The 16,685-nt window shown below is 45.4% G+C and overlaps 1 protein-coding gene across 1 annotated transcript in view; it reads right to left on the bottom strand.

Annotated features, from left to right (window-relative positions):
- The window catches only part of tmprss15 (transmembrane serine protease 15), a 65,890-nt gene that overhangs the window by 29,799 nt on the left and 19,406 nt on the right, over positions 1-16,685 (bottom strand). The window contains exons 10-14 of the mRNA XM_072459675.1: positions 15,103-15,252; positions 8,102-8,207; positions 7,184-7,337; positions 6,383-6,524; positions 4,771-4,857 (exon numbers count right to left, since the gene is read on the bottom strand). Of these exons, the coding sequence (XP_072315776.1) occupies positions 4,771-4,857; positions 6,383-6,524; positions 7,184-7,337; positions 8,102-8,207; positions 15,103-15,252 (639 nt within the window). The remainder of the gene's footprint in view (positions 1-4,770; positions 4,858-6,382; positions 6,525-7,183; positions 7,338-8,101; positions 8,208-15,102; positions 15,253-16,685) is intronic.

Raw genomic sequence — 16,685 nt, 5'->3', positions numbered from 1 at the left:
GCAAGGGCTATGCCGACTACACCAACAAAAGCCCCACCACCCATCCCCCCTCGCCTCTCACCTGGTCCCAAACTCTCCTTGGCTACAAAAGCCCCACCACCCATCCAACCTCGCCTTTCACCTGGTATCTCCCATAGCTAGGATGCACTGGGTCTCAGCGTTGCCGGGACTTATTGTCACATTAAAAATCAAACCAACCCGGGGCCCTATGTAAAAAGAGCCCCCCCTAGTGCTATTTCTGTAGTCACATCATCACACAGATGGAAAAACAAAATGCGAGTCAGGCCCAATCTGAGAAATGTGATTCATATTCCCTGTGAAAAGATAAAGCCCAGTCCCACTGAAACTAGTCTGAAACTTGCTGTGCTAAATGTCAGATCCTTATGTAACAAATCTCTCTTAATTAATAATTTTATTTCTTCTTATAATCTTGATTTTATGTTTTTAACTGAAACATGGCTTGACAAAAACACAGGAAATGTAGTTCTGATAGAATCTGCTCCACCCAATTTTAAGTTTGAATCTGAAACACGAGAAAACAAAAAAGGGGGTGGAGTCTGTGCTGTCTTTAGGGATGAAATAATTACCCGCAGGTTGTCTTTTGGGGTGTTTTCATCATTTGAGTATGTATCCTTTAAAATGGAGCTAAAACGGTCTCCATCCATTCTCTTCATTGTTTTATACAAGCCTCCCCAGCACTGCCAAAGTTTTATTGATGATTTTACTGAGATGCTTTCAGTCGTATGCACAGACTTTGATGGTTTGGTCATTACAGGTGATTTCAATGTGCATGTTGATAATATTTGTGACAGAAACGCTAAAGAGCTTGATGCTGTCCTTGAAACCTTCAGTCTTACTCAGCATGTGAGAGGCCCCACCCACAGCAAAGGACACACTCTAGATCTCATAATTACAAAGGGGGTAAATATTTCAAATGTTAATGTGATCGATGCTGCTCTGTCTGATCATTTCTGTGTCTTCTTTGACCTGTCTGTTTCTCCCAAACCTCCGGTTGGTCCTGCAGTTGTTCAGAGGAGACACATAAGTGATGGCATTTATGGAAATGATAAACTTTGAAAATGTCTCATGTTCTAATGTAAATGATTTGTTGAACTCTGTTACATCTAGTGTTTCTAATGTTCTGGACACCATCGCCCCTATAAAGGCTAAAATGGTTAAAAATAAGCAGAAGGCGCCGTGGAGAAATGATGATTCGGTCAGGGCACAGAAAAGGGAGTGCCGCAGGGCCGAACGGAAATGGCGCAAGTCAAAGCTCCAGGTTCAAAAAGAGATTTACAAAGAAAAGCTGAATATGTACAACCTAATCTTATGTAGAACTAGGGAAAGATGTTTTTCTGAAATAATTGGAAGCTGCAGTAACAACTCGCGTGTCCTGTTTGCCACAGTAAACAGATTAACAAACCCTCCAGCTCAGCTGCCGTTAGAACTCATTTCCACATCCAAGTGTAATGAGTTTGCATTATTCTTTAATGACAAAGTTCAGGGCATTAAAAATGCTATAAATCCCACAATGCAAAAAATTACCCTAAAACCACCAAGACACTTAGAGCTAACTCACTTTGCACCAGTAACTGACAAAACTGTCCATGAGATAATCACCAGGCTGAGTTCATCTACATGCTGCCTTGATGTGTTACCCACCAGATTTCTAAAGTCTGTGCTGAACAGTTTGTTAGCACCATTTACTCACATAGTTAACATGTCGCTTCAATCTGGAACATTCCCAATGTCTTTGAAAACTGCGGTCATAAAGCCTCTCCTAAAGAAGAGCAGTCTTGATGCCGCAGTACTGAGTCATTACCGGCCCATCTCGAATCTGCCATTTTGGGGCAAAGTCCTTGAAAAGGTTGTTTACCAACAGCTCACAGATTTCCTCTTAATAAACAACTCATTTGATGTTTTTCAGTCAGGTTTTAGACCTCATCACAGCACTGAGACTGCTCTTGTCAAGGTGACAAATGACATCCGCCTGAACACTGACATGGGCAAAGCCTCAGTCTTAATTCTGTTAGATCTGAGTGCTGCTTTTGACACTGTCGATCATGGGATCCTCTTACAGAGACTAGAGGACTGGGTGGGCATCACTGGCACTGCCCTAAACTGGTTAAGGTCCTATCTGGAAGACAGGAAGTACTTTGTTGAAATTGGTAGCTGTGTCTCAGACCACATGACCCTGACCTGTGGAGTGCCCAAGGGTCAGTCCTGGGTCCCCTTCTGTTCAACCTCTACATGCTGCCGTTAGGTCAGTTGATACGCAGTGAAAATGTGTCCTATCACAATGATGCAGACGACACTCAGATCTATGTTTCACTATCGGCAGGTGACTATGGACCAGTAGATTCACTCTGTCACTGCATCCAACAGATCAGTTTGTGGATGCAAAACAACTTTCTCCAGCTGAACTCAGACAAGACTGAAATAATCGTTTTTGGCCCACAGAAACAAAGAGAAAGTGTTAGCGGTCACCTCCAGAGTCTCGCTCTAAAACCTACAAACCAAATTAGAAATCTGGGGGTAATAATGGACTCAGACTTGAACTTTAATAGCCACGTCAAATCAATAACATCAGCAGCTTCTAAAAAACATTGCCAAAATCAAAAATATAGTGTCAAAACCAGATTTAGAGAGACTTATCCATGCGTTTGTCTCCAGTAGATTAGACTACTGTAACGGCCTGCTCACTGGTCTCTCCAAACGAGCTGTAAAACAGCTGCAGTACATCCAGAACGCTGCTGCTCGGGTCCTGACCAGAACCAGGAAGTATGATCACATTAGTCCTGTTCTCAGGTCTCTGCACTGCCCCCTGTGGCTCAGAGAATAGACTTTAAAGCAGCTCTGCTTGTGTACAAGTCTCTCCATGGCCTAGCACCAAAGTACATCTTGGATATGTTAGTGCCATATGAACCATCTCGGACTCTGAGGACCTCAGGGACCGGCCTCTTGCTGGTGCCCAGAGTCAGGACAAAACATGGGGAATCTGTGTTTCAGTTTTATGCAGCTAAAATCTGGAACAGTCTTCCTCAAGATGTGAGACAGGCTTCTACTCTGACAATGTTCAAATCTAAGCTTAAAACAGTTTTGTTTAGCTGCGCATATGACTGAAAGGATTTTTGCTTTGCACTCTTCTCTTTTGTTTGTGATTTTATTAGTTTAGAAAATCAGTTGGATTGATAATTTTTAATTTAGTTAATTTTATTGTATTTCTGTTTCTGTAATTTCTTTGTGATTTGAATGCATTTTTCCTGCTGTGAAGCTTTGAATTGCCTTGTGTATGAAATGTGCTCTACAAATAAACTTGCCTTGCCTTGCCTTGCCTTGCCTTATTCTCCACGTCACACTGGACATAAAAGCCAAAGGGGACATAAAAGCCAAAGGGGACATAAAAGCCAAAGGGGACATAAAAGCCAAAGGGGACATCTCAGACCGTGTGGAAATGGAGTAGTATAAAGTGTATACTGTTTGTGGGGAGGCGTGATGTAGGCGGGGTTTTGAGGTATGCTTTTTGTGGTGGCTCGTACCCCACGGTCCCAAGGGGCCGAGGGCTTTTATCGACGTGTGCGACTAAATAAATAAAAAAAAAAAAACTAATTAAAATAAATATAAAAAGGAAAAGGATGTGTTGGCCATCGAGGGGGCGTGGCCCCGTTGCAGATTTACAGCGATCATAATTCCCTGAGCTTTTATAACACGCTTTTATAACACGCCTAACCCTAACCCACGCCTTGTTAGCTGGTCTCTGTTTTTGCCTCATGCCTCGTCTTGGGCGCCCCGTCTCGGGCGCCTCGTCTCGCGCCTCGTCTCGGGCGCCTTGTGGTTGAGGGTTAAATACTCTGCTAGTGTTTTTTTGTTTTAGTGTTTAGTGACTGGTCACATTTCCTTTGCTTTGTGGGGCATTTTAGGTATTGCATTTTGAGTCATGGTGATTCCTGGGGGAAATACTCATCTTTATGGGGATTTTCATGACCCAAGGCGAGGAATGTGACTGTCTGGTGATGGTCACTCCCCGACGCAGCAGACACTGACCCTTTGTTTTTGTTTCCTTCTTTCCTGTTCATTACTAGCGTCACACTTCAGCACTACATTTGACCATAACATCACACACCTCTGTGTGATGTTATGGTTCGATTTTTTTTCTTTTTTCTGGAATTTAGTTATTGTCGTGGCTCAGAGCCAAAATATGACTGACAGCAGTATCTGCAGTAGTATTTGCAGTATCTGCAGTAGTATTTGCAGTATCTGCAGTAGTATTTGCAGCAGTATTTGCAGTATCTGCAGTAGTATTTGCAGTATTTGCAGTAGTATTTGCAGTATCTGCAGTAGTATTTGCAGTAGTATTTGCAGTATCTGCAGAAGTATTTGCAGTATTTGCAATAGTATTTGCAGTATCTGCAGTAGCATTTGCAGTATCTGCAGTATCTGCAGTAGTATTTGCAGTATCTGCAGTAAGTATTTGCAGTAGTATTTGTAGTATCTGCAGTAAGTATTTGCAGTAGTATTTGCAGTATCTGCAGTAGTATTTGCAGTATTTGCAGTAGTATTTGCAGTATTTGGAGTAGTATTTGCAGTATCTGCAGTAGTATTTGCAGTATTTGCAGTATCTGCAGTAGTATTTGCAGTATTTGCAGTAGTATTTGCAGTATCTGCAGTAGTATTTGCAGTAGTATTTGCAGTAGTATTTGCAGTATCTGCAGTAGTATTTGCAGTATTTGCAGTAGTATTTGCACTATTTGCAGTAGTATTTGTACTCACAGTTGGCCTTGTTGCCGTAGTAATGGGGGTAGTTGGGGGAGTTGAAGGAGGCGTTGTTATGAAGATTGAAGGGTCCTCCACAGTTAGCTGAAAGACACAATTGACCAATCAAAGAGCAGCATAGAGCACAAACCCGCTTGTGCCGCTAGGACACTCTTAACTCTAACCCAAGGACACTCTTAACCCTAACCCTAGGACACTCTTAACCCTAACCCTAGGACACTCTTAACCCTAACCCTAGGACACTCTTAACCCTAACACTTATATAATACTTTTAGTTTCATATTGTGCTATGTATCAGTAGCTTCTTCGATTGATATTTTATGATAATAAGATAAGATAAGATAAAATATTCCTTTATTGTCCCACATGGGGAAATTTCATTGTTGCAACGCAGGTTGATACAGAAGAAAAGAACAGATCACTTATAGGAAGTTTGAAAAACACTTTCAGTAGAAGATCTCCTATAAACAAAAACTCCCATTTCCCAACAAGGGATGGAGGGGAAAATAATAAAGATACAAATAAATAAATAAATAAATGCATAAAAAATACATAAATAAATAAATGTGATCACGACAGTAATTGCACATATGACACAATTGCACATGGTTAGGTCAGTATTGTGAGTGTTCAGGACTAACAGTGTTTGTTATAAAGTCTGACAGCAGCAGAAGGAAAGACCTACGAAACCTCTCCTTCACACAGCGAGGGTGGATCAGTCTCTCACTGAAGCTGCTCTCCAGAGCGGACAGAGTGTCCTGCAGGGGACAGAGTGTCCTGCAGGGGACAGAATGTCCTGCAGGGGGTGAGACTCATGGTCCAGCATAGATGTGAATCTAGCCAGGACCCTTCTGTCCCCCACCTCCTGCACCAAGTCCAGAGCACAGCCCAGGACGGAGCTGGACTTCTTGATGACTTTGTCCAGCTTCTTCCTCTCCCTCTCTGTGATGCTGCTGCAGCAGGCCACACCTACAGGAGCTGACGCCACCACAGAGTCAGAGAAGGTCTTCAGGAGTGGCCCTGTCAGGAGTGGCCCTGTCAGGAGCGACCCTGTCACTCCAAAAGACCTGAGTCTCCTCAGGAGGTAGAGCCTACTCTGGCTCTTCCTGTACAGTCTGTGTTATGAGTCCAGTCCAGTTTGTGGTTCAGATGAACACCAGGTCCTTGTATGAGTCACTCTCTCAATGTCCCGTCCCTGGATGTTCACTGGTGAGGGGGGCGTGGCCTCTGTGGAAGTCCACCACCATCTCCTTGGTCTTCCCCGCGTTGATGAGGAGGTGGTTCTGCTGACACCAGTCCACAAAGTCCTGCTCCAGTCCTCTGTCCTCCACATCATCGTCGTCCGTGATGAGTCCGATGATGGCAGAGTGGTCAGAGAACTTCTGCAGGACACAGCTGTCCGTGTCGTGTCTGAAGTCTGCAGTGTAAAGGGTGAAGAGAAAGGGCGCGAGGACAGTGCCCTGGGGCGCCCCCACACTGTAGTTTGTATAGAATAATTGTTCTGACGAGACATGAGATCAAATGCAAAATAAAGCTGAACAAAATGTTATTTTCAGTGTTAGAAGTGTATTTCCTGCCCATGGGGCTTACCTGAGGGGGTGGGGCTTACCTGGAAGGGGAGTTGGTGTGGTCGGGGGCGGGACATTGGTGGGCTCTGGAGGGGCGGGGCCACAGGGCAGTGATGTCAGAGTGATATCATCTAAAGCGATGTCGTTCAACATTCCACCTTTTTTCTGTGCCTCGAATACGATCTAAAACACATGGTCCAAAACACATGCTCTGATTGGTCCAAAACACATGCTCTGATTGGTCCAAAACACATGCTCTGATTGGTCCAAAACACATGCTCTGATTGGTCCAAAACACATGCTCTGATTGGTCCAAAACACATGCTCTGATTGGTCCAAAACACATGCTCTGATTGGTCCAAAACACATGCTCTGATTGGTCCAAAACACATGCTCTGATTGGTCCAAAACACATGCTGTGATTGGTCCTCTACATAGTAGAGTCGTCTGTTTGTAACTTTAGCTCGAGACTAAAGCCGGACCATTTGTCCAGCTCAACTCTGAACGAGGACCAGAGCAAGACACCCAGCAATCATGTCCACCCGTACCTGTCCACCCGTACCTGTCCACCCGCACCTGTCCACCCGTACCTGTTCACTCGTACCTGTCCACCCGTACCTATCCACTCGTACCTGTCCACCCGTACGTGTCCACCCGTACCTATCCACCCGTACCTGTTCACCCGTACCTGTCCACCCGTACCTGTCCACCCGTACCTATCCACCCGTACCTGTTCACCTGTACCAGTCCACCCGTACCTGTCCACCCGTACCTATCCACCCGTACCTGTTCACCTGTACCAGTCCACCCGTACCTGTCCACCCGTTCCTGTCCAACCGTACCTGTCCGTAGCTGTAGTTCTGGTGGATTTGGACTTGTCCTTCGTACCAGAAGTCGCCAAAGTCCCCAAATCTCTGGAACAGGACCAGGTCTGTGAGGTCCGGACGGATGATCAGGACTCTGAGCACAAATATGTCTGTGCCAAACATGTGATACCTGGAACATGTGATAGAACCATGTGATACAACCATGTGATACAACCATGTGATACAACTATGTGATACAACTATGTGATACCTGAAACATGTGATACAACTATGTGATACCTGAAACATGTGATACAACTATGTGATACCTAAAACATGTGATACAACTATGTGATACCTGAAACGTGTGATACAACTATGTGATACAACTATGTGATACAACCATGTGATACAACTATGTGATACAACTATGTGATACCTAAAACATGTGATACAACTATGTGATACAACTATGTGATACCTAAAACATGTGATACAACTATGTGATACCTGAAACATGTGATACAACTATGTGATACCTAAAACATGTGATACAACTATGTGATACCTGAAACGTGTGATACAACTATGTGATACCTGAAACATGTGATACAACCATGTGATACAACTATGTGATACAACCATGTGATACAACTATGTGATACAACTATGTGATACCTGAAACATGTGATACAACTATGTGATACCTGAAACATGTGATACAACCATGTGATACAACTATGTAATACAAACATGTGATACAACTATGTGATACCTGGAACATGTGATAAAACCATGTGATACAACTATGTGATACAAACATGTGATACAACTATGTGATTCCTGAAACATGTAATACCTGAAACATTTGATACCTGAAACTAGAGGCGGAGCCAGACATTCTAAACATCCAGGGCTCAGGTTTAAAGGGCACAGCTTCTGTCAGTGATTTACCAGAAGGACAGGCAGGAGGCTCCAGACACCGGACTCAGGGGAAGACTCAGGATCCAGAAGGTCTTCAACCAGGATCCCGGACTGAGAGAAGTCGTCACATAAAAGCCTGGAAAACAAGCGCGCTTTTAGTCCTGGTTAAGTCAATTCAGTTTATTTTTCTAACTCCCAAAATCACAAGAGCAGTTGCCTCGGAGGGCGACAGTGAGAAACAGATTAAACAGAGTCAATAACTGTCATCAGCCGCTATTTCAGCTACAAAAAGTAACAATAGCAGAGTTCACTAAATGTATAAAAACCTCAAAAATTCCAAAGCCAAAAAGGGATGTGCATGGAATTCAACAACTTATTAAGAGAGTCTGCTGAGGCCCGTGAGCAATCAATCAATCAATCAATCAATCAATCAACCAGAAAAGAGTTCCGTCATATTAAAAAACAGCCACAATAACACCTATTTTCAAATCAGGGTCTAAAACACGGATCAACAATTATAAACCCATCAGTGTTTTACCCGTTGTATCTAAAATTACTGCTAAGAGTCAATTAATTCATCTCACATCTTGATGAAGGATTCACACCACTTGAAAGGGTTAGGGTTAGGTTTAACCTTTTTTGATGGAACCATTCTATAGTGACGGCAAACTGTTATTTTCAATGGAAATTTTTTTAATACTACCCTTAACCTCACCCTAACCCTGACCCTAACCCTAACCCTTAACCTCACCCTAACCCTGATCCTAACCCTAACTCTAACCCTAACCCTAATCCTTAACCTCACCCTAACCCTGACCCTAACCCTAACCCTTAACCTCACTCTGACCCTGACCCTAACCCTAACCCTTAACCTCACCCTAACCCTGACCCTCAACCTGACCCTGACCCTCACCCTGACCCTTACCCTGACCCTCACCCTAACCCTAACCCTGACCCTGGCTGAATAATTCTCAAAGTTGTGACTATTAGCGAGACATCTGTACATTTTATCCTCCACAAGTCAGAATGTGCACAAGTGAGTGTATGTGTGGAAGTTGTAGTAGTAGTTGTAGTAGTTAGTTGTAGTAGTAGTTGTAGTAGTTAGTTGTAGTAGTAGTTGTAGTAGTCAGTTGTAGTAGTTAGTTGTAGTAGTAGTTGTAGTAGTTAGTTGTAGTAGTAGTTGTAGTAGTCAGTTGTAGTAGTAGTTGTAGTAGTCAGTTGTAGTAGTAGTTGTAGTAGTTAGTTGTAGTAGTAGTTGTAGTAGTCAGTTGTAGTAGTAGTTGTAGTAGTAGTTGTAGTAGTCAGTTGTAGTAGTAGTTGTAGTAGTAGTTGTAGTAGTTAGTTGTAGTAGTAGTTGTAGTAGTTAGTTGTAGTAGTAGTTGTAGTAGTCAGTTGTAGTAGTAGTTGTAGTAGTTAGTTGTAGTAGTAGTTGTAGTAGTTAGTTGTAGTAGTAGTTGTAGTAGTAGTTGTAGTAGTTAGTTGTAGTAGTAGTTGTAGTAGTCAGTTGTAGTAGTAGTTGTAGTAGTAGTTTTAGTAGTTAGTTGTAGTAGTAGTTGTAGTAGTTAGTTGTAGTAGTAGTTGTAGTAGTCAGTTGTAGTAGTAGTTGTAGTAGTTAGTTGTAGTAGTAGTTGTAGTAGTTAGTTGTAGTAGTAGTTGTAGTAGTTAGTTGTAGTAGTAGTTGTAGTAGTCAGTTGTAGTAGTAGTTGTAGTAGTTAGTTGTAGTAGTAGTTGTAGTAGTAGTTGTAGTAGTTAGTTGTAGTAGTAGTTGTAGTAGTTAGTTGTAGTAGTAGTTGTAGTAGTAGTTGTAGTAGTAGTTGTAGTAGTAGTTGTAGTAGTGGTTGTTGTAGTAGTTAGTAGTAGAAGTAGTTGTAGTAGTTAGTTGTAGTAGTAGTTGTAGTAGATAGTTGTAATAATCATAATAAATATAGCCGCAAGCGGCAATGATCGGCCCTCGCCACGCCGCCGCCACACCGCCGCCACGCCGCAAGAGGAGGGGGCGCTAACGCGCCCCAATTGTCCTTTTATCACGCCTACTGCTGAATCTGTGACGCTGTCACATGTTCTCCCCTTTGTTTTACCATCAAAAAGCAATTTTATTTTGAATTCTTGGCAAAATGTGCAGCTTTGCCGCACAGACACCGTGACTCTTTGAATGAAAATGTGGATAACTTTTGATGGTCCTGAAGATGAGTCTCACCAAATTTCAGGTTAATAGGGCTGACGCCCTGGGAGGAGTTTGTGAAAGTCTAAAGTGTAAACATGTTCTGGCCCCATTGGAATAACATGGGAGGTTTCGGTCATCGTTACGGCAACGCCATAACAATTATGACATGGGTCTCATTGACTTTTTTGATGGGGATGCTAAAATTGAGTTGTGTGTCAAATTTCATATAATTTCGCAAAACTAAACATTTAACCTCCATATAAAATCTGTAGGGGGCGCTGTGGCGCCAAATGAATTTATTTCACTTCAAGTAGGTTTAGGGCAAAGAGTTTAACAACTGATTCTAATTTGACGCAATTCGGACTTTATCCGCGCAAACGGCAGAAATTTTAAATATGGGAGATTTCTGAAATTCTAGCTACAGTTTGCGGCTTCGCCGCACAGAGACCGTGAGAGGTATCAATGTAATTTGGATAACTTTTGATGTCCCACTCCTCAGTAGCATTTTCACCAAATTTCAGCTTTTTAGGGCCAACGCCCTGGGAGGAGTTCGTAAAAGTACGACGTTTGGAAAAACTCCGAAGTCATGTTTAGCCATTTTTGAAGCAATATGGCCGACATTTGGTTGGGCGGACGGCGTTGCCGTAATAATATTTTTTACTTCTCTTGTCACCATCTACCTCTGCGCCAAATTTCATGATCCTACGATCAGATTTTTTTTGGGTCATTTCCCATCTCTCAATGCATTTTTGGTACATTTGGGGGCGCTGACGCGCCAATTTTTTTTATTTTAGAAAAGGGAAATAGCCAGAATGTAGAGAGGCACGATTTTTAGAGGTGTGAACATTTTTGTGACTTTTCGTCAATGTTCACTGGGTGAAAAATAGGGGGGTTGGTCCCGAGAAGAAGAAGAAGAAGAAGAAGAAGAAGAAGAAGAAGAAGAAGAAGAAGAAGAAGAAGAAGAAGAAGAAGAAGAAGAAGAAGAAGAAGAAGAAGAAGAAGAATATTCCGATGCGAAAACAATGTTTCCCATTTTTCAAATATCATAAACTATACATTTTCGGAAAGCGCTCGCGCTTTCCTACCTCATGGTGTGGGTCCCTGGTCACTGACGGGTACTTTCGTTAATTTTGAGTGGGCTCCGCCCACTTTGTGTTTTTGGCCCTCTATACAGTAATAATGTTCAATTTTTGCATTACATGCTTATATGCACGGAACATGCAAGAGATGGGGAACATATTCGTGAGCTACTTAGCGCAAATGAGTGCTTTATATGGGGATGACGACCGCTTCGCGGTCGTCATCTCAATGTAAAGTGCTCGTTTAGTGCGCACTTTTGCACGGGCTTCGCCCGTTTACAACGGTAATGTTCCATTTTCCTACTACTAATTAGTATGCACGGGGCGTGCATGAGTGAAGGAGTGCGTTAGTGACTGTTTGGAAGTGGGCGAGCGCTTCGCGCTCGATTTCGTGCGCACTACGTGCGCACTTTCGCAGCCGTGCTTCGCACGGCCTTACGAGATTAATAGGCCTCTCGCCAGCTTGTGGCGCTCGGGCCTAATAATAATAATAACTTTTATTTATATGCCGCTTTTCAGTGACCCAAAGACGCTGAACATAATAAAAAAGGGGGGGTATTTACAGACAGGGGGGGACAACACGTACAGAACACATTAATATACAGATAAAATGAACAAGACAGAAGAAGTAGAGAGAAAAAGATGGGGATGTAACAGGGGGTAGAAGAGTAGGCAATGGGGTAGAGGAGGCTAGGGGTAGGGGAGGTCATAGGCTTGGGTGAAGAGGTATGTTTTTAGGCGGGATTTGAATGTTGTGAGTGAGGGAGAGTGGCGGACAGGTTGGGGGAGGGAGTTCCAGAGTCGGGGTGCTGTTCGGGAGAATGCTCTGTCGCCAAAAGTTTTGAGTCGGGATGTTGGTGCAGCCAGGGTGAGAGAGGAGGAGGATCGGAGAGCTCGGGTGGGGCGGTGGGGGATGAGGAGGTCAGACAGGTAGGGGGGGGCAAGGTGGTGAAGAGCTTTGAAGGTGAGGAGGAGTATTTTAAAGTTTATGCGCTGCTTGATGGGGAGCCAGTGGAGAGAGCGGAGAACGGGAGTGATGTGATCACGGGACCGGGTGTGGGTGAGGAGGGTGTGGGTGAGGAGGCGGGCAGCGGAGTTTTGGACCATTTGGAGTCTGTGGAGGGAATGGGAGGAGATGCCAGTGAGGAGGGAGTTGCAGTAGTCGAGGCGGGAGGAGATGAAGGCGTGGATGAGGGATTCAGCAGCGGGGAGGGTGAGGCAGTGTCGGATTTTGGCGATGCGGCGGAGGTGAAAGTATGAGGTCTTGACGATGTGGCTGACATGGGGAGTGAAGGAGAGGGTGGGGTCCATGATGACACCAAGATTGCGTACCAGGGTAGAGGGGGGGATGGTCGAGGTGTCGATGCTGAGTGAAAAGGGACCAGTTTTATTGAGAGTGGATTTGGTGCCAATGAGGAGGAGCTCTGTTTTGTCACTGTTTCTTCTGTGCTGATAGAGCCTCTTGTGTAGAGGCTGTTAAATTTAGAAGAAATACAAGTTCAGGACCTCAGAGTGCCGTGCATCTCCATCTTGAAGCCTCTAATCACTCGTTTGAAGACGGTGAGGTGAAGGTTTTAAGCAGGAGAAAAGATGGTTTGAAAGAGGAGTCAAGGAAGCTATTTTTGTTAAAAAAGAAAGACCTTCTTTAAACAGAAATGGAGGGCTAAGGTTTAATCTTCCTGTTATTTATAATGGGTTACTGAACCCCTGGAAAGGTAGAGGACCAGGTCATTTAGATGCTAATCAGGTACTCATGGTGGTTGAGCCAGGGTCTCACAAAGACAAAGAGGATTCTAATAGCCCATTAAGATTCTGAATAGGCTCGGTAGATACAAGGGGGGAGTTTCTGTTGAAACAAACAACTTTTTCTACTTCAGGAAGTTTCCTCCCAATGGGCGGGTCTTACCACAGAACAGTATTAATATCGGAGTTCTCGATCTAAATTCTTTTATTGACAATGACTCTTGGATGAGAGTCGAAACGTCTATTTTTTCAAACTGAGTCCAGATGACTACAACTGAAGCTTTTTCTACTATGGAACACGCCTGGACCAATGAGGGATTACACCGACATGAGTCCAGATGACTACAACTGAAGCTTTTTCTACTATTAGTTTGTAGGGCTTTATCTGCTATACCCCTGTTCCACGGGACAAGGGCTTTGTCTGCTTCACCCCTGTTCCACGGGACAAGGGCTTTATCTGCTATACCCCTGTTCCACGGGACAAGGGCTTTGTCTGCTTTACCCCTGTTCCACGGGACAAGGGCTTTATCTGCTTTACCCCTGTTCCACGGGACAAGGGCTTTATCTGCTTTACCCCTGTTCCACGGGACAAGGGCTTTATCTGCTTCACCCCTGTTCCACGGGACAAGGGCTTTATCTGCTTTACCCCTGTTCCATGGGACAAGGGCTTTATCTGCTTTACCCCTGTTCCACGGGACAAGGGCTTTATCTGCTTCACCCCTGTTCCACGGGACAAGGGCTTTATCTGCTTCACCCCTGTTCCACGGGACAAGGGCTTTATCTGCTTTACCCCTGTTCCACGGGACAAGAGCTTTATCTGCTTCACCCCTGTTCCACGGGACAAGGGCTTTATCTGCTTCACCCCTGTTCCACGGGACAAGGGCTTTATCTGCTTTACCCCTGTTCCACGGGACAAGGGCTTTATCTGCTTCACCCCTGTTCCACGGGACAAGGGCTTTATCTGCTTCACCCCTGTTCCATGGGACAAGGGCTTTATCTGCTTTACCCCTGTTCCACGGGACAAGGGCTTTATCTGCTTCACCCCTGTTCCAAGGGACAAGGACTTTGTCTGCTTTACCCCTGTTCCACGGGACAAGGGCTTTTTCTGCTTCACCCCTGTTCCACGGGACAAGGGCTTTATCTGCTTCACCCCTGTTCCACGGGACAAGAGCTTAGTCTGCTTTACCCCTGTTCCACGGGGCAAGAGCTTTATCTGCTTCACCCCTGTTCCACGGGACAAGGGCTTTGTCTGCTTCACCCCTGTTCCACGGGACAAGAGCTTTATCTGCCTTACCCCTGTTCCACGGGACAAGGGCTTTATCTGCTTTACCCCCTGTTCCACGGGATCTTTGAGCTAAAGCCAGTGTCATCACAGCACTAGCTATTCATTAATACATGTTCAAATAAAGAAATAAACTAAAAACTGAAGTTGCTTTTGTGTTATTTTTTTTTCTTTTTTGTGTCTCTTTACGTCTTAAACTGTTTTTTGATTTCTTTTGTGTGAAGCACTTGTAACGACATCGCTTTAGATGATATCACTCTGACATCACTGCCCTGTGGCCCCGCCCCTCCAGAGCCCACCAATGTCCCACCCCCGACCACACCAACTCCCCTTTAAGGTAAGCCCCACCCCCTCAGGTATGCCCCACCCCCTCAGGTAAGCCCCACCCCCTCAGGTATGCCCCAACCCCTCAGGTGTGCCCCACTCCCTCAGGTAAGCCCCACCCCCTCAGGTATGCCCCAACCCCTCAGATAAGCCCGGGTCAATGGGAGTGTTTGGAGCTTCTACAATTGTCTGTGTACGATTGTAGTTGTGTTTTTGTAACGCTCTGTAACTCGTGGATGTGAGTTCATGAGATGATGTTCCTGTTTCTGTCTTTTGTTTCTGTCATGATTCTGCCCTCCACCACACCATGAAAACCAGGCCTCACCATCATTGTGTGATGCAAAACTAGTCCTGTTTTAGTCTTGTTTTAGTCCAGTTTTAGTCCAGTTTTAGTCTAGTTTTGATCCAGTTTTAGTCCTGTTTTAGTCCTGCTTCATACCTGTGCTGGATCCTGTGGTGTGGTCCTCACTGGGGCCGGTCTCTGGGGGGAAGCGGTCTCCTCTGGTCCTGATCCAGTCCTGGTCCTGGTCTGGATCTTGTCTCCAGAAACACCAGCCGTCCTCAAAGGAACAATTCAGCTTCTGCTCATCTGAAACACACAAGAGAGGACTAAACCAGGTCTAAACCAGGACTAAACCAGGACTAAATCAGGACTAAACCAGGACTAAACCAGGTCTTAAACACACAAGAGAGGACTAAACCAGGACAGTGTGATTGTGGGATAGGGACAGTGTGATTGCAGGATGGGGACAGTGTGATTGCAGGATGGGGACAGTGTGATTGCAGGATAGGGACAGTGTGATTGCAGGATAGGGACAGTGTGATTGGGGGATAGGGACAGTGTGATTGGGGGATAGGGACAGTGTGATTGCAGGATAGGGACAGTGTGATTGCAGGATGGGGACAGTGTGATTGCAGGATGGGGACAGTGTGATTGGGGGATGGGGACAGTGTGATTGCAGGATAGGGACAGTGTGATTGCAGGATAGGGACAGTGTGATTGGGGGATAGGGACAGTGTGATTGGGGGATAGGGACAGTGTGATTGGGGGATGGGGACAGTGTGATTGGGGGATGGGGACAGTGTGATTGCAGGATGGGGACAGTGTGATTGGGGGATGGGGACAGTGTGATTGGGGGATGGGGACAGTGTGATTGCAGGATGGGGACAGTGTGATTGGGGGATGGGGACAGTGTGATTGGGGGATGGGGACAGTGTGATTGGGCGATGGGAACAGTGTGATTGGGGGATGGGGACAGTGTGATTGCAGGATGGGGACAGTGTGATTGCAGGATGGGGTCAGTGTGATTGGGGGATAGGGACAGTGTGATTGGGGGATAGGGACAGTGTGATTGGGGGATGGGGACAGTGTGATTGGGGGATGGGGACAGTGTGATTGCAGGATGGGGACAGTGTGATTGGGGGATGGGGACAGTGTGATTGGGGGATGGGGACAGTGTGATTGCAGGATAGGGACAGTGTGATTGCAGGATAGGGACAGTGTGATTGGGGGATAGGGACAGTGTGATTGGGGGATAGGGACAGTGTGATTGCAGGATAGGGACAGTGTGATTGGGGGATAGGGACAGTGTGATTGGGGGATGGGGACAGTGTGATTGGGGGATGGGGACAGTGTGATTGCAGGATGGGGACAGTGTGATTGGGGGATGGGGACAGTGTGATTGGGGGATGGGGACAGTGTGATTGCAGGATGGGGACAGTGTGATTGGGGGATGGGGACAGTGTGATTGGGGGATAGGGACAGTGTGATTGGGCGATGGGAACAGTGTGATTGGGGGATGGGGACAGTGTGATTGCAGGATGGGGACAGTGTGATTGCAGGATGGGGTCAGTGTGATTGGGGGATAGGGACAGTGTGATTGGGGGATAGGGACAGTGTGATTGGGGGATGGGGACAGTGTGATTGGGGGATGGGGACAGTGTGATTGCAGGATGGGGACAGTGTGATTGGGGGATGGGGACAGTGCGATTGGGGGATGGGGACAGTGTGATTGCAGGATG

This window comes from Eucyclogobius newberryi, unplaced genomic scaffold, assembly GCF_026437365.1.
Source record: "Eucyclogobius newberryi isolate DKJ021-1_F unplaced genomic scaffold, fEucNew1.0.hap1 SCAF_25, whole genome shotgun sequence".
NCBI classification, from domain to species: domain Eukaryota; kingdom Metazoa; phylum Chordata; class Actinopteri; order Gobiiformes; family Gobiidae; genus Eucyclogobius; species Eucyclogobius newberryi.
Note: the sequence above shows the minus strand (reverse complement) of the source record. Positions and strands in the feature narration are given on the sequence as shown.